We start from the raw sequence: 25,376 nt of genomic DNA on the forward strand, positions 1-25,376 counted from the left end.
GTGCAGAACGGTGGCAGAACGAGCGACGGCAGGAACGTAGGTAGCAGAGTTCGGATTCAATGGCAAATCAAAAAATTTATTAGTACAACTACCAAACCGACTGCTCACAGCGGTGGTGGGATAGCGAAAGAGAACGAGTCACATTTTATCACACCTACATATACTAAACGTAAACATAATTTCACTGCTTGATCTGACACTACAGGTTCAATGCAATTCGCATGTTGTCATAGCGTTTGTCAAATGACAGTAACGCGTCGCACAGTGGCGGCTCTTCAAACAAAAGTCGGACAAAACCTCAAATGTTACCTAATTTGGCTGAAAATCATAATTTAAGCTAATTTTGAGGTGCTGAGCTCATTCTTGATGTCAAAAGTCGTAAAATATTAAATGCATTTTTCCATACAGTGTCATTGAACCTTTCTTATAACTATGATCCCGTTTTCATGATAGATTTTCCGTTACTGTTCACCAATGTCAACAATATCATAAAACATGAAGAGCACTACTTAAAAACCATTGTTGAACGTGTTGGTTTACTGTAGATTGTCTAACTATTTTACACAAAACACCATGCGTCTCCATATCAGCAATAAAGCTTCAAAATCTGCTTAAAACTTTTTGCGCACCTTGGCGCAGAACGAGACCATGATATTCGAAAAGTAGAGGTAATTTCACATAGAATGTATACTATGTGCCCGTTCCGAAATGATTCCGAAATTTGTACAGAATACATTAGTGAAAAAAGTATTTTTGATCTGACCACCTTAAACATATTTAAACTAAAAAGTCACAGTTTCAAGCAAATTTACCAAATGTGTTTTACTCACTAACCAAGTCTTTTAGTTCCTCTACACAATGAAACTAGTTGTGCTAAAATCGAACCAAAATCAAAAGAGCAAGATGCATTTGAAGTGAACAGAGCAATGGTGGTTTCGGAAATGAAAATCATTAAAAAATCCGGACTTTGGAATGTTTAAACTCGTGTTAAAAATTGTGTTCTTATCCAATGATCATAAAATTTCGAATATACATCATTCAATACATGTGAAGTTTAGGAAAAATATAAAATATTAATATTTCAAAAATAAATTTTTGAGGTTTTGGCCAGCCTCCGGCCACTGTGCGTCGCTGCTATGGTGATTATGACGTTAGCAGCGGAAAGGGCGGCCATAAATGCTGTGCCGTAATAAACATTATAATTTGAACTTAATGTATATATTTATTCTATGTTCTTCATGTCTAAGCGAGAAAAAAGGCTTGTATCGACTAAATTGAATAGCAAGTAAGCAAGTCCAGCGAATAACCTTTCAAATGAAACCACTTTGATTCTAATCGGAATCTTAACTATAAGGATAAATGCATTTGAATAACTCAGGTTTTTTTTTCCAAAGTTGATAATCTATTTCACCTTTGAAGCTCTGTAAAAAAAAATTATCTTTCGTCCTCAAGACCAACCTGTTTACTAACAGAAAAAATATTAAATATCGAAAACCCGAAAATGAAATTTCGGGGTTTTGTCCGGCTAGGCGACACTGTGCGCATTATCGTTTACTGGGCAGGAATAGTGAAATGATGTTTTCAGTGTTGCCATATTTATACTTTTGACGAATAATATAATTGTGGTCAAATAAGAAAAATGATCAAATTGAACAGAAATTGTACGGCAAAGTAGAACAAGTATTTACCAAGCATTTGCGTATATGTTGTTGATTGATTTTAGCAATAATGAGAAAGCAACCAATCCATAATCCAAACATCATGGCAACTATCGCATTTTGGCAGATTTTTGTTAAGTTCATTTTGATTCGTATTCTGTAAACAATTACAATATTCTCTGTCAATTAGCATGAAATTTCAAAACTTGTATGAAGATATCGTTAAAAAAAACTTTTTACTGATAAGTTACCTAACATGCACTAGAATTCAAAATGTTTCGGTTTTCTTTGGTTTTTTTTTGACAAAATATAACAAAATCAAAGAAATGGGTTTTTTGCAATATAATTGTTTAACAAAAATTGTTTGTTTTTATGAAAAATTACACAACCCGATGAGAACAAAATCTTTCATTCGCGTAGTATATAGTAAAACAATTCAGAGCTTGCACTTGTTAACATATAATTCCAGTACACATCGACTCGCTCTGTTCATATTAAAAATCGATTGTTTTCATTTCAGGCTTCGTCGGTGTTTCCAGCTTCTCATCGTCATCCAACATCAATGGGCAAACGCATCGCGAAGCTGCCACCACGGTGAACGATAATGGGAAAGTGACCTCGTATCACGTTCGCTCGTAATGGGGGTAAACATCGCGGGAAGGGAAAGCGGTCGCCCGGCAAAAAGGACACATCATTACTATATGATCTGAATTGAAGCATGGGATTACAGCAGATGTTGCACTGATTACGCTGGATTTTATGTGTAATTTAATGAACAAATTATTTAAAACATATGGTAGATATAGCCGCGGAGAACATTCACTGTACTTAGGGATAGCTGAGCTGAGAGAGTCGCTTTATCGGAAACATTTGCTTTCCATGTTTCAAAATATTTTAATAATGCTCGAAATTTTTGAGATCCAATAAAATGTTTCTTATCATTCGATATTTGATTAACGTTTGTTTACTTTTTCATAAATAATAAAATTTCAGGTCATTCCAGAAAATATATGCTTTTAGAAAGAACGCTTTCGGTTTTCTTTCGTTCAATTTTGTTTTAGTGAGCTTCAACATTGCGGTTGAAGAGGATCCAACAGTGTGAGTGTCTAAAATATGTTGCACATCTTTGCCTTTCTCATATAGAAAGGTTATGCAATCGCTCGGAATATCGAAGACGGAAGGACCGAGTCGACTCAGTTCGACGAGATCGGAAATGGTCTGTGTATATGTAGGGTTGCTGCGCCCTAATTCATCTTAGTTCCTCTATTCATCCCACCCATTGGAACACATTAGTTAGAGCAGTGTCTGCTATCTTATTTCAACGCATTAGCTCAAATGGTAGGATAAATAAGGGTACATTGTACTCGTCTTTTCGATTCGCTTGAACGCGAGCATTTTGTATTTTTTAACTGCACCGGTTCTTAGCAACGAAGCAAAGATGATGATCCCTATTCAAGTCAGATATCTGCTACGCAGCCATGATTTCAATGCCAAGATCTAAAACGTAGCGTTAAGTTCGATCCACAATGTACAGAATCGATTCCCTTCGGTACCACTTTATAATACTCGAGTTCGTTTAATTTGTTGATGCATTATGGTGCAAAGTTTTTGTTATTCATCAACATGTCCAAAACAACACTTTTCATCAATTAGCAGTGCAATATTCAAACTTTTTAATAAACATTTAAAGATTGAGGCATGCCGTAACGTGTCTGAATAGTGAAGATCGAGCTTCGAGCAAAATTAGCAGAACAATTTGAACTATCAATTTGAACTGTTACGGGTTAAACTATGCAGACACATGCGAAATTCCCATATAAACCGGTACAATCATTAAATCTAAATGATTCAAAACTAATAGAAATGAGTTCTAAATTGCTTGAAATTATTGGTCCACCAGATCACTAATTGCAAATAAAGGTCTCCTTGGCTACATTGAGAACTGTTGAAGATCCCAGAAATTCGGGAAAATGGCCAAGTTCCAAAATTAGATTCTACCTGTTTCTCATATATTGCTGGCTCGATTCTCATAATCTTAGTCTTAAATGAAGTCTTATTCACATTGATTGCTATCGAATTTCGTTTGAACGAAGTATTGGTTCCGGAGTTGAGTAATCCGATCACACGTGAATTTTCCATATAAAACATTTTACCTTTCTTATATTGAAAGTTTATGCAATCAGACTGAAAATCGATCGTTAAACAGAGGCCCGATGGTCCGAAACTCATACCGTTCGACTCAATTCGTTGAGTTCGACAATTATGTGTGTGCTTATGCATGTTACCAACAATTGCACATCGGTTACTTGAAGATAATCGAACCGATTTTCTAAAACTTAGTCTCAAATGAAAGGCATTGGTTGCTTTTGAAATTATTATTGATACGACATCCGGCTCCGGAGTTACTGGATTAGACGTGCGGTAATAAAGTAAATCCCCATATAAACTGGAACCACCATGATACCTAGAAGATGCAAAACTTATTACAATTGGTATTAAATTACGTAGATTTGCAGGTCAGAAGACGCTTGGACGGTCTTGACCCCCGGAGAAGTTGCCAATGTTCAGCATTAATTTCACGTCTATTCCTCATATGATTCTTCATCGATGTCCACCATCTTTCAAATTTGAAATGATTGATGCAATGCTTCAATTGGCTGCTGTTGAATTTCATCCCGATCTGACATTAGTTAATTAGTGTGGCCCCATAGAAATTCCCCGTATACCTCTTCCATCACAATATTTAAGGCGGTTAAAAACCACAAAATGTGATTATTGCAACCACGGCAAATAAATTAATTGTTCAGGAGTAGAACCACCCACCTCCCACTACAGCCCTGGAATGATACACCAACCCATACAGTCCATTTCGCTATCAACCATCATCATGAGCGGGATCGTCATCGTGTCGTCAGGGTAGTACTATCAGCAGTGTCAGCCGTTATCGTGGTAGTGCTGCACGATCGACGGACATGTGGTGGTAACCCACGATCATCACCAACGATAGAGCGGGAGATCGTCAAAACGAGAGATCGCCCGAATCCAGAAAACATCGCAGGCTATACTGCATAGCTTCGGACTGACCTACGTGTGAAGGTGCAGTCCAGTGTCTTTCCAATCACCGATGAAAACGGTCCACTGGACCACGCTAAAGTTTTATATGTTTAGATTAAGTTCAATAAATGCATGTTAGATGGTTTAAGTAAAATAAATTGTTTTATATGGAGTGTAACTATTGTAACCCGCGTGTGCTTTATTGATCGTATGATGGCCTACGTGCACAGGAGGATTGATATCAATTAGGCAGTTAATCCGATCGCCAATCGTCAAGCAGTTTAGCTTCAAGCCCGTTGCACATCCCGGCGGCTACTATCTGCCTGCACTAGATCTAAAGGTGGGTTTCTATTGCTTTTCGGTGTTGGCCAGGACCAGGGAGCCAACATTTTGGTCCTTCGAACCGGATCCCGGACCGGGTCTGGTGTCAAAGAAACCTACCAGCGGACGCGTCGATGCTGGGTCGGCGCCATTGTCATCGCGGGCACTATTAAAAACCGCCATCGCGGCTTTACCAAGGGAAACAATTACACAATACCTGATCGGCCATCGCATGTTGGACCGACGCTCAAATTCCGCCATCGCTTTTCGCCTGGACATTGGCGCCAAAGGATTTTTCTCAGGTGAGTTGATCCGCTACTATATGTCCAGCCGAAGCTGGCACACAAACTCGTGCTAACACCAATTTTTCTTGCCGTTGTTCGGATAACCAATTGTTTTCTCGATTGCGGGAGATGAAATCGATATCAACGGAATTGTGATTCATTTACGGTTGCCGTTTCCATAAACATCGGCACTCGATCATCGGTTGGAGTTTGACGAAATTATTTACTACGTGATCGACGTCGGTTGCGTTTCATCATCATTAACCAGTGTCAAGGAAGACTTTATCAGGAACTTTCGACAATCAATTAAATCGGGATCAAGGACGTGATTCGAAGAGGGAGCGCCACATCAAGGTTTTCCAGGTTAGTCTAGAATAGAGTATATGTCAGCCGAGGCTGGATTCGGAAAATACACATCTTGATTATTGTTATCCTTTTCGACTGTGTTCTTGTACCTTTGTTGAGCCCTGGATTGAGTTTGCACGAAACTATTTGGATTCTTTTACCTTGGATTGGGATGTTCGGTTGCACTGCTTGTTTCTCCAGGTGAGATACAGTGGTATATGGCCAGCCGTGGCCAAGGTTTATTGATACTACACCAGAATTCTCCTCCTCTTCTCGCAATAAATAATTTGCGTCGCGCACCTGAGCAATATTAACGAATACAAGGTCAACATTGGAGTACCACTGCTGATTTTACTTTGAGATCTGCATTTGATCTCTGCGCAGCATTTTTTCGTCCAGGTAAAATACAGAATAGTATATGCCTGGCGAAGCTAGGACCAATCGCAGTATACTACACCAATTTCATCTCCTCTCGCTTCTGACGAACGACCACCATGCCTCCTACTGCATCATCCGCTGCCAAGAAAGGAGCATCCCTGAAGGCGCTGACGACGAGGTTAAAGGATGTTCAGTCCTCGTTCAACGATATATGGCAGTTTGTGGAGAACTGCACGGAAGAAACTACTATCACCGATGCGGAAATACGCCTGCAGAAACTCGACGAGCTGTGGGAAAGGTTTAGTGACATCCTAGTCGAGATAAAATGCCACGATGATTTTCCTGCCGATGGTGATGGTTACGAGAAGGAACGAAAGGAATTTAGTGACTATTACTACCGGGCAAAATCGTTTCTCGTAGATAGGGTCAAGGAGCGACAGGAACATTCGGTTTTGGAACAGTCCATCCGTGTCGGAGAGACGTCGATGCATGGCACGTTGGAGCACGTACGCCTCCCACAGATAAAACTGCAGTTTTTCAACGGTGACATCGACGAGTGGCTTAGTTTTCGGGACCTTTTCACTTCACTCATCCATTGGAAGTCGGACTTGCCCGAAGTGGAAAAGTTCCATTACCTCAAAGGGTGTCTGCAAAGTGAACTAAAGAGCCTTATTGACCCTTTGCAGATCACTAAGGCCGATGACAAGCTGAAGCGGAAAGCGAAGCGTTTGCGGACGCGTCTGAGCACTTTACATAGTGTTTTGCCGCGTTCGCCCCGCTTTTACTATGACAGTATTACGCGTTCTACATGCACACACCAAAGAGATAGGTCAAACGCATTCGCTTCGCTTACCGCTACCGCATCGCAAATCGCGTAAGCATGTCATCGGCCTAAGGCAAATTATCAAATTGCCTGGGAAATGTTGTTAAAAAGGTACAACAACAGCAAGCTGCTGAGAAAGCGACAGATGGAGTCGCTGTTCAAGTTGCCTAGCCTTTCGAAGGAGTCCGCATCAGAGCTACATATTCTTCTGGAGAGTTTTGAGAGGGCTGTCCAAACTCTCGATCAAGCTGTACAACCTGGAGATTACAAGGATCTTCTTCTCATTAGCCTTCTCACCACGCGTCTGGACCCAGTGACTCGTAGGGGGTGGGAAGAGTACTCGTCAAGCAAGGAAGTGGATACACTGAAGGATCTCACAGACTTTCTCCATCGTCGAGTGCAGGTGTTGGAGTCGCTACCACCAAGGTCGGTGGACAACAGGGGCACCCAGCAGTCACAAGTGCCTTCGAAACAGAAACCACCTGTTGTGAAGACTAGCTACAGTACAGCACAATCGTCTGGGGGACGTTGCGTGGCATGCACGGCGAACCATCTGCTGTATCAGTGCGGTGCATTCCAGCGGATGTCAGTATCAGATCGGGAAGCACTACTTCGGACTCACTCCCTCTGTCGTAACTGCTTTAGGCAGGGCCACCAGGCGAAGAATTGTCAGTCCAAATTTTCCTGTCGAAATTGTAAGGGTCGGCATCACACGATGGTTTGCTTCAAACGAGAGAAGGAAAATAATGCCAAGGAAGCAAAAATTGCTAATGGTGAGAACGCATCTACATCCAAGGAGCCTCAGACACCTGAATCTCTTCAAGTGGCCAACGTAGCAGCTACCGATGTGTCAGCATCTAACACAGTTCAACAATTTTCATCGCAGGTGTTACTGGCCACCGCAGTAGTCGTTATCGAGGATGATGACGGCAGACATTTCCCCGCTCGTGCACTGCTAGACTCGGGGTCGGAGAGCAATTTTGTAACGGAGCGATTGAGTCAAAGGTTGAAGGTTGGACGACAAAAGGTAAAAATTTCGGTTCTCGGAATCGGTCAGACCGCCACTAAGGTCAAGCAGCGGATTTTAACCACGATTCGGTCACGCGTTTCTGACTTTTCACGGGAAATGAGCTTTCTCGTATTACCCAAGGTGACGGTAAATCTACCCACAGCCACAATCAACGCAGCAGGATGGGCAATTCCAAATGGTGTTAAATTGGCCGATCCGTCATTCTGTGTGTCCAAGGGGGTGGACATGGTACTCGGCATTGAAGCCTTTTTTGACTTCTTCGTAATTGGTCGGAAAATATTACTTGGCGAGCAAATGCCAGCGTTAAACGAGTCGGTATTCGGGTGGGTGGTTTGCGGCGGCTTATCAAACCCCACTCAGTCACTAAAGATTAATTGCAATGTTTCCACGTCGGATAGTTTGGAAGCGCTGGTGGAACGATTCTGGGATTGTGAAGGAATCGAATCAACGGTAAATTATTCTCCTGAGGAGGCGCGCTGTGAGGCATTGTTTGCACAAACAGTTCAGCGTGGAGCAGATGGGCGGTATACTGTTTCTCTACCAAAGGACGAAACAATCCTTACTCGGATGGGCGATTCAAGAGACATCGCATTCCGAAGGCTCCTAGGCACAGAGCGAAGGCTGGCAAGGGACGCTGGTCTACGGGAACAGTACGTTTCATTCATGGAGGAATATCATCGTTTGGGACACATGCGAAGGGTCGAGGCAACGGCGAGTGCTCCAGTTAGGCGATGCTACCTACCGCATCACCCAGTAGTTAAGGAGGCGAGCACTACTACCAAGGTTCGAGTAGTCTTTGACGCGTCCTGTAACACATCGTCGGGCATCTCGTTAAACGACGTATTGCTGGTGGGGCCAGTAATCCAGGAGGATCTACGGTCGATTATCTTGAGATGCAGGACCAAGCAGATAATGCTCGTGGCCGACGTTGAAAAAATGTTTCGGCAGATCTTGATCAGTCCGGAGGAGAGGCCATTGCAATGCATCCTTTGGCGCTCGTCACCTACTGAGGAGGTATCAATGTACGAGCTAAATACGGTTACCTATGGTACCAAACCAGCACCGTTCCTGGCAACTCGAACGCTGCAACAACTGGCAACAGATGAAGAGTATCGATTTCCGTTGGCTGCAAGGGCAGTCATCAAGGACACGTATATGGATGATGTGATAACAGGTTCGAATGATGTGAATGAGGCGATGCTGCTAAGGATTCAATTAAACGAACTGCTGGATAGTGGATTATATTTCGGCTCAGGAAGTGGGCGTCGAACTCGACGCAAGTATTGGAAGGCATTTCCAACGATGATTTGGCAATTCGTGATACCAAGGGAATAAGTTTAGACCCAGATCCCTCAGTGAAGACATTGGGGCTCACGTGGATACCGAATACTGATGTTTTCAGGTTCCAGTTCAACATTCCACCACCGGATGAAACGGATGCACTATCAAAACGTCGGGTTTTATCGATAATAGCTACACTATTCGATCCTTTGGGACTTATAGGCGCCACCATCACGACCGCCAAGCTGTTCATGCAGCTTTTATGGACTCTTAGAGACAACGATGGAAATCGTTTGGATTGGGATCAATCGTTACCACCGATGGTGGGTGAGAGTTGGCGGAAATTTCATCTGCAATTGCCACTACTCAACGATATACGCATCGAACGAAGTGTAATCCTACCCGGTGCCGTATCCTCAGAAATACACTGCTTCTCGGATGCCTCTGAGAAGGCATACGGGGCTTGCCTTTATATTCGCAGCCAGGATGTAGAGGAGAAGGTAGCGGTTCGACTGTTAACCTCTAAATCAAAGGTTGCTCCATTGAAAAGCCAGACAATTCCGAGGTTGGAGTTGTGTGGAGCGCTTCTCGCAGCCCAGTTGTTCGAAAAGGTTCAGAAATCCATCGGAATTAGAATGCCTGCTTACTTCTGGACTGATTCTACCTGCGTATTGCGTTGGATTAACGCGGTTCCGACGACGTGGAGCACGTTTATTGCCAACAGGGTGGCAAAGATCCAGAACTTGACGTAAGAAGGAGAGTGGCGTCATGTTCCTGGCAAAGACAATCCAGCAGATTTAATATCCAGAGGGGTTTCTCCACAGGACATTCTCAGTAACTCCTTCTGGTGGCAGGGCCCTACCTGGTTGGCAGAATTTGGAGAGCGGTGGCCTCAGTCTCCTGGCGATTGTAACAGCGAGGAAGGAAACGAAGAAAGGCGTCGCGCTGTTGTCGCAACAACATGTTCATCGGTAAAGGAATTCAACGATTGGTACATCTGCAAGTTCTCATCATATTCGGATCTGGTTCGACGTACAGCTATTTGGTTGCGCCTCATTAAACTGCTTCGCACTCCAAAGGAAAATCAGCCACCTGGCTTTATTACTACCATCGAACTGCGGAAAGCAGAAGAAACCCTTGTTCGTCGTGTACAACTGGAAGGGTTTGCTAATGAGTGGAAGGCTCTAACGAATGGTAAGCCAGTATCAGGTCAATCGGCTTTACGTTGGTACAACCCTGGTGTCGCAGAAGACCGTCTTATTAGGCTTGGTGGACGACTCAAACATTCACAAGAATCGGATGATACCAAGCACCCTATAGCTCTTCCAGCTCGTCATCGCTTCACTCGGATGCTACTGCAACATTACCACGAGCGATTGCTTCATGCTGGACCACATCTACTTTTGAGTGTAGTAAAGCTTCGTTTCTGGCCTTTGCGTGGAAGAGATATGGTAAGACATGTTGTGCACAAATGCCAAAGATGTTTTCGTGCGAAACCAACTCCGGTACAGCAGTTCATGGGAGAATTGCCATCAGCTCGCGTGACAGTTTCTCGGCCATTTTCGAAAACAGGTGTGGACTATTTCGGGCCAGTGTATTTGAGACCCGTACCAAGACGAGGAGCAGTGAAGGCATATGTCGCCATATTCATCTGTCTTTGTACCAAAGCAGTACACATTGAGTTGGTGTCGGACTTGTCTACAGATCGGTTTATGCAAGCACTTAGAAGGTTCGTGGCACGAAGGGGCAAGTGCACCGACTTATATTCCGACAATGGCACAAATTTTGTCGGAGCTCGCAATAGGATCCAAGATTTTTTTTCTCTTATTGAAAACAAGCAGCATTGCGAGCAGGTGTCCAGGTATTGTGCGGAAGAAGGAATGCACTGGCACTTCAGTCCCCCAAGTGGACCACATTTCGGCGGTTTGTGGGAAGCCGCAGTCCGTTCAGCTAAGCATCATCTCTTAAGGGTCATCGGTGACAGTCCAATCACACCTGAGGATATGCACACCTTGCTGGTTCAAGTCGAGGGATGCTTGAATTCGCGACCAATCACAGCTGTCTCCGATGATCCCAACGACCTGGAACCATTAACCCCTGCTCACTTCCTGGTAGGATCTTCGTTGCAGTCTATCCCAGAACCGAACTATCAAAATGTTCCAACAAATCGTCTGAAACAATGGCAACTGGTGCAACGGAAGTTGCAAGATTTCTGGACGAGATGGCGGAGGGAATACCTGTCCCAGCTACAAGGCAGAGTGAAACGCTGGCGTCCACCTGTACAAGTGGAGGTCGGAAGGCTGGTAATTATTCAGGATGAAAATCAGCCGCCTTTCCGGTGGAAAATGGGAAGAATCGAAGTTGTTCATCCGGGAGCAGACGGCGTCGTACGAGTGGTGACCCTGAAAACAGCCACTGGGTTGCTGACACGACCGGTTGAGAAACTGTGCATTTTACCTACTGCAGAATGCTCCGAGAACGATGATTCTACTGAACGAGAACCCCAGTAACTACACTTCCCCACATCCTGTCCTGGTCGAAGAGGAGTTTTCTTGTTTATTTTTCAGAAATTCTGCTATTTCTGGGTGGGTGAGGATGTTCAGGAATAGAACCACCCACCTCCCACTACAGCCCTGGAATGATACACCAACCCATACAGTCCATTTCGCTATCAACCATCATCATGAGCGGGATCGTCATCGTGTCGTCAGGGTAGTACTATCAGCAGTGTCAGCCGTTATCGTGGTAGTGCTGCACGATCGACGGACATGTGCACAGTGGGACGACTTAGAACAAAAGGTGGACTAAAGTCCAAACTTTGCCGTATCGGTTTAAATAGGACGATTTTATGTAATTTTGATACGCTGAATTCGTTTTTGATATTAAAACATTTCAAAAATAAGCGTTTACTATTCATTAGGGCGTCTCAAAAAAAAAAATTATTCGAAGTCGTTCTTAAAATTTGTGTATATTAATTTTCGTGTACTAAATCGTTTTTGATATTAACACATGTAAAAAAAAATCATTATGCATTAGGGTGGCTCAAAGAATTATTTTGTAGCGAAGATACAAAAAAAATTTAAAAAAAGTTTTTGTGCGCTAAATTTCTATTTTAATTATAAAATCAGAAATTAGCTTTACTACTTATTAGAGTGGCTCAAAAATAAGTATTTTGTCTTTTATAATGTTTTTTTTCAATAGTAATTTGGAATTTATTTTCCATATTGAAATGAATTAATTGACAACTTATTATGGGGCTTCAGAAATGACTATTTTGTTTTTGCGAATCAAATAAGATGTGTTTGACTAATTTTGGAATATTTATTTTGTTAGTGGGTTACTTGATATGAAAGCTACCTTTTCTATCATTTTCAAAACAAACATTTTGAGCATCTTAGTGGAATGTTTAATTACATTCACTAATCAACAAGATTATCAACGATTTTTTCTTCGTAGGTGTGTTTTAAGTTGCTTAGATTGCTTATTTCATATCATAAATGAAAATAAATCCAAAACCCTTTTTTCGTGTATATGGTTCATTTCTTATTTTATTTGGATAATATCGCATACCCTTAAGCTATATCAGTGCTATGCAAATTCGGATCAAAATAGACTCACCAAATGACTAAAACTCAACTGTGTTCACTCTATTTGACAGTTATTAAGCAAGTTAGCAAGAAATAGTTCCAGAAATTTATACCCTATTTCAGATGGTTGAAAATATTTGTTGATTTTCAATCAGTCTTAATACCTCTACCATCTAAAAACATACTTCCCACTCAGCTCCTTAGTCTTGATCACTAGTAAAACCCTTGTAGATCATGCTCTCAATGCTATTTGAAAGTTGTGCATGTATTCGTGTCATTATTCTAGCTATAAAGTGATTATCCAAATTCAATATCAGTAATAACCATGCGTCTCCATCCAGTTTTTTTTAAATTTTGACTGCTTATCGCAAGTTTTCGCAAAACTAGCATATACTCATTTGAAAGAGAAAATTAAAAGCTTTCGAATGAGTATAGTGTGATCGCGGGCATTCACGGGCGTCGTTGTTGTTATCGCATTTGCAGTTTGAATTCAATAAAAATTCATGACAAACTGTTATCTAAACACTAACAAAAGTAACTAGTGACTTATTTTTGGCGATTTTATGGTGTAATTTTATCACACCGATAATTTTGGTCAAGTAATGCAATGCATAAAATCAACCATTTCTTTGAAAAACGAAAATAACCGTAGTAGTTCCTATGGTCAAATTATGCAAAAAACATTTGAATTACGCCCTTAAAAAAGCTGCCAAAAATTCATTTTACGTTCAAATCACTTAAAATCTCGCAAAAATGTCTCTGATGGCTCAGCTGATAGAAGAAAAATACTAGCGAGAATATCGCATAACATTCATATATGGACTTAAGTCCGGGCTCGTCCCACTGTGATGTGGTGGTAACCCACGATCATCACCAACGATAGAGCGGGAGATCGTCAAAACGAGAGATCGCCCGAATCCAGAAAACATCGCAGGCTATACTGCATAGCTTCGGACTGACCTACGTGTGAAGGTGCAGTCCAGTGTCTTTCCAATCACCGATGAAAACGGTCCACTGGACCACGCTAAAGTTTTATATGTTTAGATTAAGTTCAATAAATGCATGTTAGATGGTTTAAGTAAAATAAATTGTTTTATATGGAGTGTAACTATTGTAACCCGCGTGTGCTTTATTGATCGTATGATGGCCTACGTGCACAGGAGGATTGATATCAATTAGGCAGTTAATCCGATCGCCAATCGTCAAGCAGTTTAGCTTCAAGCCCGTTGCACATCCCGGCGGCTACTATCTGCCTGCACTAGATCTAAAGGTGGGTTTCTATTGCTTTTCGGTGTTGGCCAGGACCAGGGAGCCAACATTAATTACGACCCAATTTCTGGCAACTCTGCCCACACGGACAGTCAGATGAACTTTGTTTATGGCGATTTCGCTTGAACCTGAAACTGAGTCAGGTTCTAACCCCAACCGCTGTCAGTTCATACATTTTGACAGCAGTTGGGGTTAGGAACTGACTCAGTTTCGCCTCAAACAAAAACCACATTAGTTTTGGTTTCGAGTTATTAGTGAATGCGCGAAAGAATCTCGATTACAAAGTATGTTCGTTGTGCTGCTATAATACGGAATTGAATCCTGATGCATCCGAAATATATAGTCATTATCATCATTCATAAATAATTGCACAACTATCTGCCGGCTCTTTAAACATGTCAGATCGGAAATAATCTTAGATTATCTTTAGATTCCGTAGTTTCTGTCCCAGCATACCTTAGACTTCTTCATCAGCACAAATGATCGACAAATTTTTACCTATTGAAATCATCTGATCAGATTTGATACATCGAGATATTAGATTTAAGCCAATGTATTCTGAACACTCAACTATGTGTATGAAAATATGATACAATTTTGAACAATTTCTGTTTTGAGAACATCGATAGGAATACATTTTGATTTTCGGCTTATTTTGTTTGTTTCTGTTTACGTGCGATTTAAATGTAGTATCGTTTTGGGGGGTGTGTGTGTGTGGAAAACACGCGATGTATTTGGTTATGCGTCATAACCACTCTACTCGCTCCACACTCGGTAACACGGGGTAATTTTTATGATTTCAGATCAACCCGGAGAGTCGATTCAGTTCGACAAGATTGGAAAATGTTTGTATGTGTATGTGTCTATGTGGCAAATAATATTGCCTCTGTTTCTGAGAGATGGCTGGAACGATTTGCACAAACTTACTCTTGAATGAAAGGTACAACCTTTCCATCGGTTGCTATCGATTTCGGTTCGATTGGGATTGCGGTGCCGGAGTTACGGGTTGAAAAGTGCGGCAACACAGTAATTTTTCATTTAAACTGGAACCACTATCACCACTATCAAAACGTTGCAAAATGGATTAAAATTGGTGCAAATTAAAGATTATATTTTGACATTGAAAATGTCTTACTGCATTATCTGGGGCAGGGTGTCATTCTAAAATCTAAAATAAAACGATGTCACTTTTTGCGTTAATTTGAACGTTTTGAACGTTAATAGCTTTGTTATTTATGATCGGATTTCCGTCGGGTTATCACCAAACAATTTGGAGTTAATTGAAATTATGTTTTATTGCTATAGTGTTTTTGTATTTCAATAGCACACTCTTGAAAAACAAGCACAAATGAATAGATCTCGGAAAACGTGAAAACTCCCATACATCAGTGGACCTATCCCCGGCTGAGCCGTCGACGTTAGTGACTCAAACGAACACGAAAAGTTATAAATAAATGTGCCGCGTGCCTGTTTGAATCAGTTGTTGCTCTTTTGTCAGACAAGTAACGTCGTGCCTATAGCGTCTCGTACGACAGATTTGAGCACCCATTACCAGCACACTACGCTTCTGTGAATGACGTCATCCTCGACTATTTAAAGAGTATCATTAGGGGAGACTGAGGACACTTGATCCTCGGGGAGACTTGATCCCATCATTGTAACTCAAAGGCGGATCAGAATACATTAATCGAATATACTAGAAAGTTGTGTAGTTTTATCTAAACATAAGTTTGTTTAACACAAAAAAATAATTTGGACATGTGTTACCGATTTTTTACCGATTTAAAGAAAAAAAAATCTCAGAAGAACTGAAGAAGATTTATTTTCTAAATTTTCAAACTTTTATACAATTCCATATTAAATTTGCAAAAGGGCGAATAAGATTTGTAAACAAACTTTTATTTTGACGGTTTCTCTTAATTTATTGTAATTTCAAGGCAGAAAAAATTGAAATTACTTCTACGAAGGGTAAAAATTTACATTAACGCATATTTTTCATGAAATTCTACTCTGCAGCAGACTAATGAGCGAAACAAGTTTGTTTACAAAAAACACTTTCGTCCTTTTGACGAATTAATATTGAATTGATAAAGTCACCCACTACATACTATACTTTTGCATACAGAATTACAGGAGAATGTCAATTATATGAATGCGTTATTATTGAGCTGATTTTTTTGTTCAACTATATTTGTACTAAAGTTTGCTGAAATAGATGCTGTGGGTTCACTTGATCCCTTCAAATTCGTAGAAATTTGATCCCCTTCGCATTGTTTCATACACACCACTGAAAATAACCAAATTCACACCAGAACTATTGAAGTCATTGTTGCCATAAAATAACAAAAAAAACTGTCAGAAATGAACGCTTCATCGTACAAAAACTTAACTGTAATTGTTTACTACAGTATACGTAGCCACCATGCATCCAACATTTGATGTTCCTCAACCATAATAACGACAGCTTTCAAATAATTGCACAGAGAATTGGGGAATTCGTAAAAAAATCAGGCGAGAGATGCGTAATATGTAGCAACAAAACCTATTTTAATCCACCTAGCGGTGCAATTGTGCCTTTCTCAATCATGAATCACGAGAATGTGTGCGTTGTTTATATTCATTAAAAGAGTTCGAGTTCTAAAATTTTGAAAAAAAACAGCCACGGTAATATTGAACTGAAAAACCTGTTTTAATCCACCTAGAGGTGCAATTGTGCCTTTCTCATTTCTCCAAACTATGATTTAATAGCTGGTTCGTACAATATAACATTACGGAAATATCTTTCATTCTTATTACACTTGGTAAGTATATATAAGAGCACCTTTTTGCATTCATCGCGGTATCGGTTTGAATCGGAGTTTTCTATGTGATCGCACTTCACAACCCGTAACTCCGGAGCCGGAAGTCGGATGGAGATGGAATTTAATATCAGTTTCCGGGGACGCAACACCTTTAATTTGAGACTAAGTTGATCAAATCGGTCTAGCTATTTTCGAGAAACCAATATAACCGTTATTCTGAATTTGGATGCTTCCGGATCCGTCGATGGTGGACAGTGTGGCCAAAGAGACTTTGAATGACTGTTGGTGACCTAGATCTACAAATTCAACAGTTCTGTTTACATTTTGGAAAAAACTTCACCTTTTTACATTCATCGCAGAATTCGTTAGAATCGGGATTTGCTGCGTGATCGTACGTATCACCCTGTAATTCAGGAACCAGGACTCGGATCCACATAAAATTCAACAGCAGCTGATCGACCTTTCATTTAAAATCAAGTTTGTCAAAATCGGTTCAGAAAATTCCGAGAAACCGATGTGGACAAATCAACAATTTTGTTTTGTAACGATACTCTTCAACTCGTAATCCGGAACAAGATGTCGGTTGAAAATGAAATTCAATAGCAACCTATGGGAATATTATATCTTTTATTTTAATCTTAGTTTGTAAAAATCGGTTCAGCCATCTCCGAGAAACCGATGTGGACATTTTGTTAACAAATCCGCACATACACACACATACATACATACATACATACATACATACATACATACATACATACATACATACACACATACATACACACAGATATTTTGCGATCTCGACTAATGTTATATGAGACTCGGCCCTCCGGGCCTCGGTTAGAAAATCGGTTTTTGAAGCAATTGCCAGGCCCGTAGCCAGGATTTTGTTTCGGGAGGGGCTTAAAAATTATTGCATAAATGTATTAATTCTGATGACTTGAAACAATCACTGGAAACTGAACGTAATTATGAAAAGTTCTTAGTGAAAACAATTCCAAAAATAAGACAATAGACACTAAAAACTCTAATAATATGTTGCCTGTTACAAGAAAGGCTATAGTGCATCGACGAATTAAATTTGATTATTTTTGATTTACAAGTTAGAAATTTCTCTAGTTACAAAAATGAATAGTCAAGAGCTCAAAGTATTAAGGGCTGCTTGAAAATGCTACGCTGCATGCTACGCTGCTTGAAAATGCTACACATTCGATACACCTTTACAATTTGTAGAAGACGCTAAATTGGAATGAGTAGAAAAATATCCAAAAACCCGTCTCATGAAACTTTACACGCATTTGCTAATCAGAAGAACGAAACCAACGTCAAGGTTGTCCCCATGAATAGGAATATATCAGTGTGAAATCAAAGTTTACCGTTGCAAAGAATGTCCGAACAAAGTGAATGTCGAAATTTGCTTCAAATCTTCTGATAAGGCAGGCGATTTGTAGATGCAGAAAATAGGTTCAACTCCTATTTTCATGATCAGGTTTCTTTCTACTATTACTAGCTCTTTGACTTCATCCGAAGTTTGCGTTAACTCGACTTTATGAAATTTTCAATTTAAATGATACTGATCATGTCGTAATCAAAACAATCCTGAAAAAAATACATGTTTTTTTCATTTGACTCTCATAGGTAATGGGTTAAAGACTATCTTCGACAACATTATCAGGCAACTCAGAATAACTATCTTTTTATCTATTTAAGTTGATTCTTTTTAGGTACTTTTTATATCATTGTACTTATGAATTAAAAATATCGTAGACTGATTTTCCTAGATCCCTAAAACTATAGTAAAAGTCAAAATGTAAAGTGAGTGCAAAAACTACTGATTTCACTACAAAGCAAGAATGCCTTAGCTCTATTGACTTTTGACAATCTTGCAAAACCGTTGTAACTTGAGAAGATTACCTAGATTAAGTAAATATTATATTTGAACATTTTGGTTTTATTTATTTATTTGAAGGTTTTATTTCGGAATTCGTGGGGTTTTGGACAATGTCAAATATATATTTCAATGATTTAATCTACTAATGGAAACTACCCAGAATTTAATCTACTGAGCGAAACTGCTCAGAATCTATTCACAAATCGAAAGAAAATTACTTAGCACTGATTACTCAATGCTTCTAATTTACATAAAATTTGGTAAATATAACATTGATGACACCACCAAAATAACTAGAGACTATAAACATAGATAATAATTTCAGCATCACTTGCTTCCGACACATGGAAGAGAACACATCGCACTTGCACCTAATTTGCCGAGGCTTTCTTTTAGAGTTGTCTGTTTTAAATTACAGCAAATTATCCGTTTCCTGTAAAACTTTTGCAAAACTCTTTGCCAATTCATTAAACAAATATGAAGACTAATCTGTTTAGTAATAGGTTTGTTTGTGAATAAAAATAATTAGCTCTTGATTTTTTTCAATCATCATCAAGATTGGAAGAGATGTATGATTTCTTGAAGAAAGTTGTAATGTTTGTCTGATTACATGTTTGTTTTATCACTATTTGGGAAAAAGTTTCAATTAAAGTTGTTGCACCTAACGCAACGAAGACGAAATGAGAAGATCAGAGCGTAATTCGGAAAGAACTCGTGTTGAGTGTATAGTAAAGATAGAAGAGTGATCTTGAGTCGATTTAGATTGGTTGATTTTTTCCTCTCTTTGCTCTCTTATTTAAGATTATCTCTCTCATTTTATTCCATGACGAGCAAAAACGGAACGAAAGACTGTCACATACTTAAGACATGAAATCGAAACTGTTATCCCAACTTATTGACTTATAGATTCAATCAGTCTCAACATTTTAGTCCCTCTTCGTGATTGCCTATTATTTTACCACTTTTTGCCCGGTCCACTTTTAAAAGAATTTTTTTTGCACGTTTGTCGAAGATATCACGGATTTACGGATTAACAGTGTATTAGTACGGAACGAATCACTCGTAACAATGAAATGAAGCGTCAATAAAAATGGTATTGCGTTAAAATGACGCGAAATGAAAATTCTATTCTCGGCTCAATCGTTCTCAGATAAATTGAAATACTTTTTGTGTAGCGCAGAGTAGTGTACAGAGAACAGAGTGTACAGTGTGCACTGACCTAATACAGAAATTCAAAATTGTGTGCAATTCAAAAACTTATCATTTAAAAATAACAAACTGGGTCGTGGGTCTTTTATATATTTCCTTATGTAAACAATAAAAATAATATAACGAGTTTATGTGGTTGTCCTACAGATCTCGCGCAAGCGCTTAGCCATTGCACGTGGAAACCTGTTTACGAGGCGAGGAAATATTTTTTTCCTCACCAACTATGTCTTGGGGGGGAGTAGTTCATTTCTATCTCGCTATTGTACATTTCCGTGTCATCATCGTAGTTGCTGCCTTTATGTTCGCGAATATCTTCCTTGCTTTTCGCCCTCAATAATTGCCCTACCAAATAGATTCCATTTCTCCCAAATGTGACATTAATCTGCGAGTAAGCGGTATCCGATCTTGTAGCGGAACATTCATTTTCTCATAGTCCATATACAGAAGGATCTTAATTATAGCATTGTCACACACAACCTTGTGCTTTAAGTTGTGCGAAATGAATGGTTTCGTCTGCACTAATTTGTTGAGCGCTAAATGCCTGCCATGGTAGAACTGGATAGAGCCGGTTTCCGAAAGTCTAATCTCTATTTACACCTTCAGGATGCGAATGATCAATCATTTTATAATCACCGCATTTGGCTGGAGCACCAATTCTTGCTTCTACTAATCACTAATCTCGACAGATTATTACAGCTACAATTAAAGTAACAGTCTCTTGTATTCTTCAGACAAGGCACACAATATAAAAGTTACTTTTTTGTTGTTCGCTTCGCACTGGCTCGAGCAAAAGCATAAAGCACACTGAATTTCGTGACCATTGCCTTCGGTAGAAATAGCCTTCTTTAACTTTTTCTCAATAATTTGTTCAAACCAAATAAGCAACAAGTTTTGTTAAAAGTCACCGGTTTTTTAAATTTATTTTTGAAAAATTTCGGGGGGGGCTTTAGCCCCCTAGCCCCCCCTCTGGCTACGTGCCTGGCAATTGCATAACTTTTCTATATGAGAAAGGCAAAAGAATAATATTTAATTAGCTTAATAAGCATGAGTTCAATGTTATCTTCATGTGATTATAATTTGGAAAGGTTGGTGGAATGGGTTTGAACGTGTAGGGAATGGGGGGTTAGTAGAGTGGGAGTGGAGGATGCGTCAGAAATCCTTCATCTTATTTCGGTATACGGGATGGATGAAGGAAATGCGGGCGTGAGGGTGGTCAAAGAGGAGGGGAGTGATGAAGGAGGGAGGTGTAAGGGCAAGACGCGGGGGGGGGGGCGGCGACGCAATACTCAACTGCATATTTTGCCTTCCATTTGAGACTTGGTTTGAGAAAATCGGTTCAGTCATCACCGAAGAACCGATTTGACTTTAATTGTGTAATATGCCCGGAATTCCGGACTTCCGGAATCGTCGATAGTGGACAATATATTCAAAGAATGTTTGATTGGCAATCAGTGATCTAGATCTGCGATTAGAAGTTATTTGGTGACCATTTCAATAGTTTTTAGCCTCTGAGGTATTACGATTGTACCGATTTATATGGGAAATTCCAGTGTATCCTTACTAACACCCCTGTAACTCCGGAAGCAAGAGTCAGAACCGAATGAAATTCAGCAGCAGTCAATGGTATTACTGTATCTTTCATTTGAAATTAAGTTTGTAAAAATCGGTAGAGAATTCGTTGGGGAATGGGTGTGATATTAGCTTAGGAACTTGGCGGGTTCCCCGGGGGCGTCATGAACCGTCATAGGTGGCCAATGTGGTCAAAGCTACTTTCATTGATCATTAGTGATCCAGACCCGCAAACTAGAGTAATGTTACATCAATTTTAATATGTTTTACATCATTTGAACATCATGGTGGTACCAGTTTATATGGGAATTTGCTGTGTGACCGCACTCTTCAACCCGTAACTCCGGAACCGGATGTCGGATCAACTAAAAATTCAATAGCAGCTTATGGGAGCGTTATACCTTTCAGATGAAACTAAGTTTGCGAAAATCGGTTCAGCCATCTCTGAGAAAATTGTGTGAGTTTAAATGACACACACACACATACACACACACATACACACACACATACATACACACACAGAGACATTTGCCGATCTCGACGAACTGAATCGAATGGTGTATGACACTCGGCCCTCCGGGCCTCGGTTAAAAAGTCGATTTTTACAGTGATTGCATAGCCTTTCTTTATATGAGAAAGGCAAAAAGGTGCGAAATCGGCAAAGTCCCAAAAAGTCGATTTTTACAAAAAAAAATTTCGAGATAACATAAAATCTCGACGTTTCATGCATTTTAAAGATGTTTGGCATCAAAAATACGAATTCGATTTCTGAAATTTCATGAGGTCCCCCCTTTGAAAAAAAATTTGAGTTCTGGCTTATATGGGAATTTCATATGTGACCGGACGATTTAGTCTATATTTCCGGACCCATATAAGCGATCCGTACGAAATTTTATAGACATCTGATGGGATATTATAGCTATCATTTGGAACTAAGTTTGTGAAAATCGGCCCAACCATTTCAGGGAAACTGATGTGAGTTCGTAAATTTTGAAAGATGGCCGCTTTTCCCGGGCACTTCCGGAACCGTCTATGGTGGTCAATGTAGTCAACGAAAGTTTGGTTGGCCGTCGGTGACCTAGAACAACAAATTTAAGTTGTTTGAGAGACATTTTAGCGAAATTTTTACCTTTTTTGCTTTCATCGGAGTATCGGTTTGAATCACAATTTGCTATGTGATCGCACGCCACAACCTGTAACTCCGGAACCGGAAGTCGGATCGGGATGAAATTAAATAGCCATTTACGGGGATGCAATACCTTTCATTTGAGGCCAAGTTTAGTCGAATCGGTCTAGCCATCTCCGAGAAACCGATGTGACTGTTATTCTGAATTTAGATACTTCCGCCGGGGCTTCCGGAACCGAGGATGGTGGCCAATGTGGCCAAATAGACTTTGAATGGATGTTAGTGACCTAATACTACAAATCGAAGCAGTTGTGGTCATATTTTGGAAAATTTTTCACCTTTATACATTCATTGCAGAATTTATTAAAATCGACATTTTCTGCGTGTTCGTACTTATCACCCTGTAATTCCGGAACCGGAAGTCGGATCCATTAGAAATTCAATAGCAGCCTATGGGAACGTTGCACCTTTTATTTGAGACTAAGTTTGTCAAAATCGGTTCAGCCATCTCTGAGAAAAATGAGTGACATTTTTGGTCACATACACACACACATACACACACACATACATACATACACACATACATACACACACACAGACATTTGCCGAACTCGACGAACTGAATCGAATGGTATATGTCACTCGGCCCTCCGGGCCTCCGTTAAAAAGTCGGTTTTCAGAGCAATTGCAATACCTTTCTATTGAGAAAGGCAAAAATAGTAATATCTAATCACAACAATTTAATAAATACCACAATACATATTGAATGGGATTAGGTACCTATTTTTGCCCTATTAGGAAAGGTACCTCATTATTTCATTATTAATTTTATTATTTCAGCTTCTTTGCTTTGTTATTAGGAGCCATTTTTTATTTCGATTATATAGGTTTTAGCCTTAAGGTCATTCGACTCTTATTAAAAGCCAATATAATAACAAAATTGTCTTGAGCATGGTGAAAATCTTCTGTTTGAGTGCAGCAATAGCTCTAATCGAGTAACCCAATTATCGCAACAACATTTGAGCCAATGCGTTGAGCAAAGATGGCAGACGTTACTCTAACCAAAGGCTTCAGATGGGTAGGATGATAATAGAAACAGGTTAAAAATAAGCTTATTACCCTACATGCTCTTTTAAACACATTTTCAAAAAATAATCAAGTGTCCCCAAATTAGGGATCGAGTCTCCACTGATCAATTTTTTTTTTCCATTTTTTGTTGTTTTCCAAAAATGCTCATGATCTATGTCCAGTATAATATTTCCATGTAATTTTTTATGATTATCAGTCAACCCTAGAAACAACATAAAACTACAAAAAATACATGTTTTTTATCATTCCATGGAGTAGGATTGAAAAATAAAAAAGGGGATCAAGTCTCCTCAGTCTCTCCTACTCGAGCGAGTTCATTCTCCTATCGAACGTCGGGCCGTAAAGAACAGTAGTAGCAATCAGGCATGTTGACAATGCGCTACGATGAGTGCTGTATTTGATCACTGCTACCGCTGGGGGTGGGCAGGACGACTGGTCTAGGCTTCCAGCGGCCAAGCACTCGTGATGTCTCCTTTCCATGGTTCTGATTGGCTGTATTGATTTTGCCGATGACGTCATCCTCGGATATATAACTTTCAGCATTGCTCGGGCGAGCTCATTCTCTGGTCGAACGTCGGAGCGGAGACGATAGCAGTAGCCGCCAGATATATTTAAATTATACAGTGTGCTGTGTACTGCTTTGCACACCATAACTAAAGAGTTACGGCAGTCAGTACTAGTCAGTACGCCGTTGCGATGAATCTAATACCGCGTTGCCTTTTGCGTCACTAGAATTTTTAAACTGACAAAAAAAAAAACAAATCGACGGTTCTCAAATTTGGAAAGCCGATTGCTTCGTGGAACAACGGCCACTGTCTTGCTCACTTAGATTTATTTGGGTAATCGTTCCGCATAAAAGATTAAAATTTGTGCGCATCGAAAATGTTGAGCCCTAGTTAGCTCGACCCATATCGTAACCCGGCGAATTTCGACCCCGACCTCCCCCTCGTAGCATTTTGTCACAATATTACCCCTCGTCACAAATTTGCTACACCCCTCTACCCCCTAAAGTGCTACGTCATTTATAAATGGCCCCTAGCACCGTGGCAAATTTAATACTAAGAGAAACGAAAGCAATGAAATTGAAAGTTAGGTATTCTAGAGCGAATCAGTTATAAACATAAGACGGAAAACTAAGACTAGACAGGTTCATATCCCAAGTAACAATTGAAGTTTTATAGCACGCTACAAGTGCAATCTAAGTTTTATGAGTGGCTATAAAACTATTATAAAACCACAATTGTTACTAGGGATGGGATCGAAAGGAAATGTGAAGAATCCATTGCCTTCTGCTGGTAGGAGTTGGGCTTTCTACCCAAGTTTACCACATGGGCGTCGGCGGTAAAACATGATGATGAGTTGTGTTCTACTCATCATCATGTTTTACCGCCGACGCCGCGAATTATATTGCACACTACATTTTCAATGTCGCCGTGGTCGTGTCCTGTACACAACCCTTAATTCTTTTTTGTTTCAAGTGTTTCACTTTCGCACAGAGGAGTAACTAGAACAAATTCTTGGCCAAAAATCAAATTTTTTTTTCGATTTTTTTGGTTCGTTATATTTTTTTACATACCTAAGAACCTACTCTATAACGTGGCAAAATTAGGAGTATATCAAAAATTGTTAAAGAATTTTTGCATGTATGCCCAATGGTGATA

General features: G+C 40.0%; 2 protein-coding genes across 9 annotated transcripts in view; both read left to right on the forward strand.

Moving 5' to 3' along the window:
- Nucleotides 1–2,609, forward strand: part of LOC131678299 (pupal cuticle protein 36a) — a 43,311-nt gene extending 40,702 nt beyond the window's left edge. For all 8 annotated transcript variants that reach the window (XM_058958364.1, XM_058958366.1, XM_058958361.1 and 5 more), the window contains one exon: nt 2,179–2,609. In XM_058958364.1, coding sequence (XP_058814347.1) covers nt 2,179–2,297 — 119 coding nt within the window. In that variant the 3' untranslated portion in view covers nt 2,298–2,609. The remainder of the gene's footprint in view (nt 1–2,178) is intronic.
- A 3,547-nt stretch (nt 2,610–6,156) lies between these two features.
- On the forward strand, nt 6,157–11,684 carry LOC131679517 (uncharacterized). Its single transcript, XM_058960256.1, has 4 exons — nt 6,157–6,914; nt 6,975–9,173; nt 9,296–9,922; nt 9,983–11,684. The coding sequence occupies exons 1-4, from the start codon at nt 6,157–6,159 to the stop codon at nt 11,682–11,684; spliced, it is 5,286 nt and encodes a 1,761-aa protein (XP_058816239.1).
- Nucleotides 11,685–25,376: the final 13,692 nt, after the last annotated feature.

The sequence above is a fragment of the Topomyia yanbarensis genome, chromosome 2 (genome assembly GCF_030247195.1).
Source record: "Topomyia yanbarensis strain Yona2022 chromosome 2, ASM3024719v1, whole genome shotgun sequence".
NCBI classification, from domain to species: domain Eukaryota; kingdom Metazoa; phylum Arthropoda; class Insecta; order Diptera; family Culicidae; genus Topomyia; species Topomyia yanbarensis.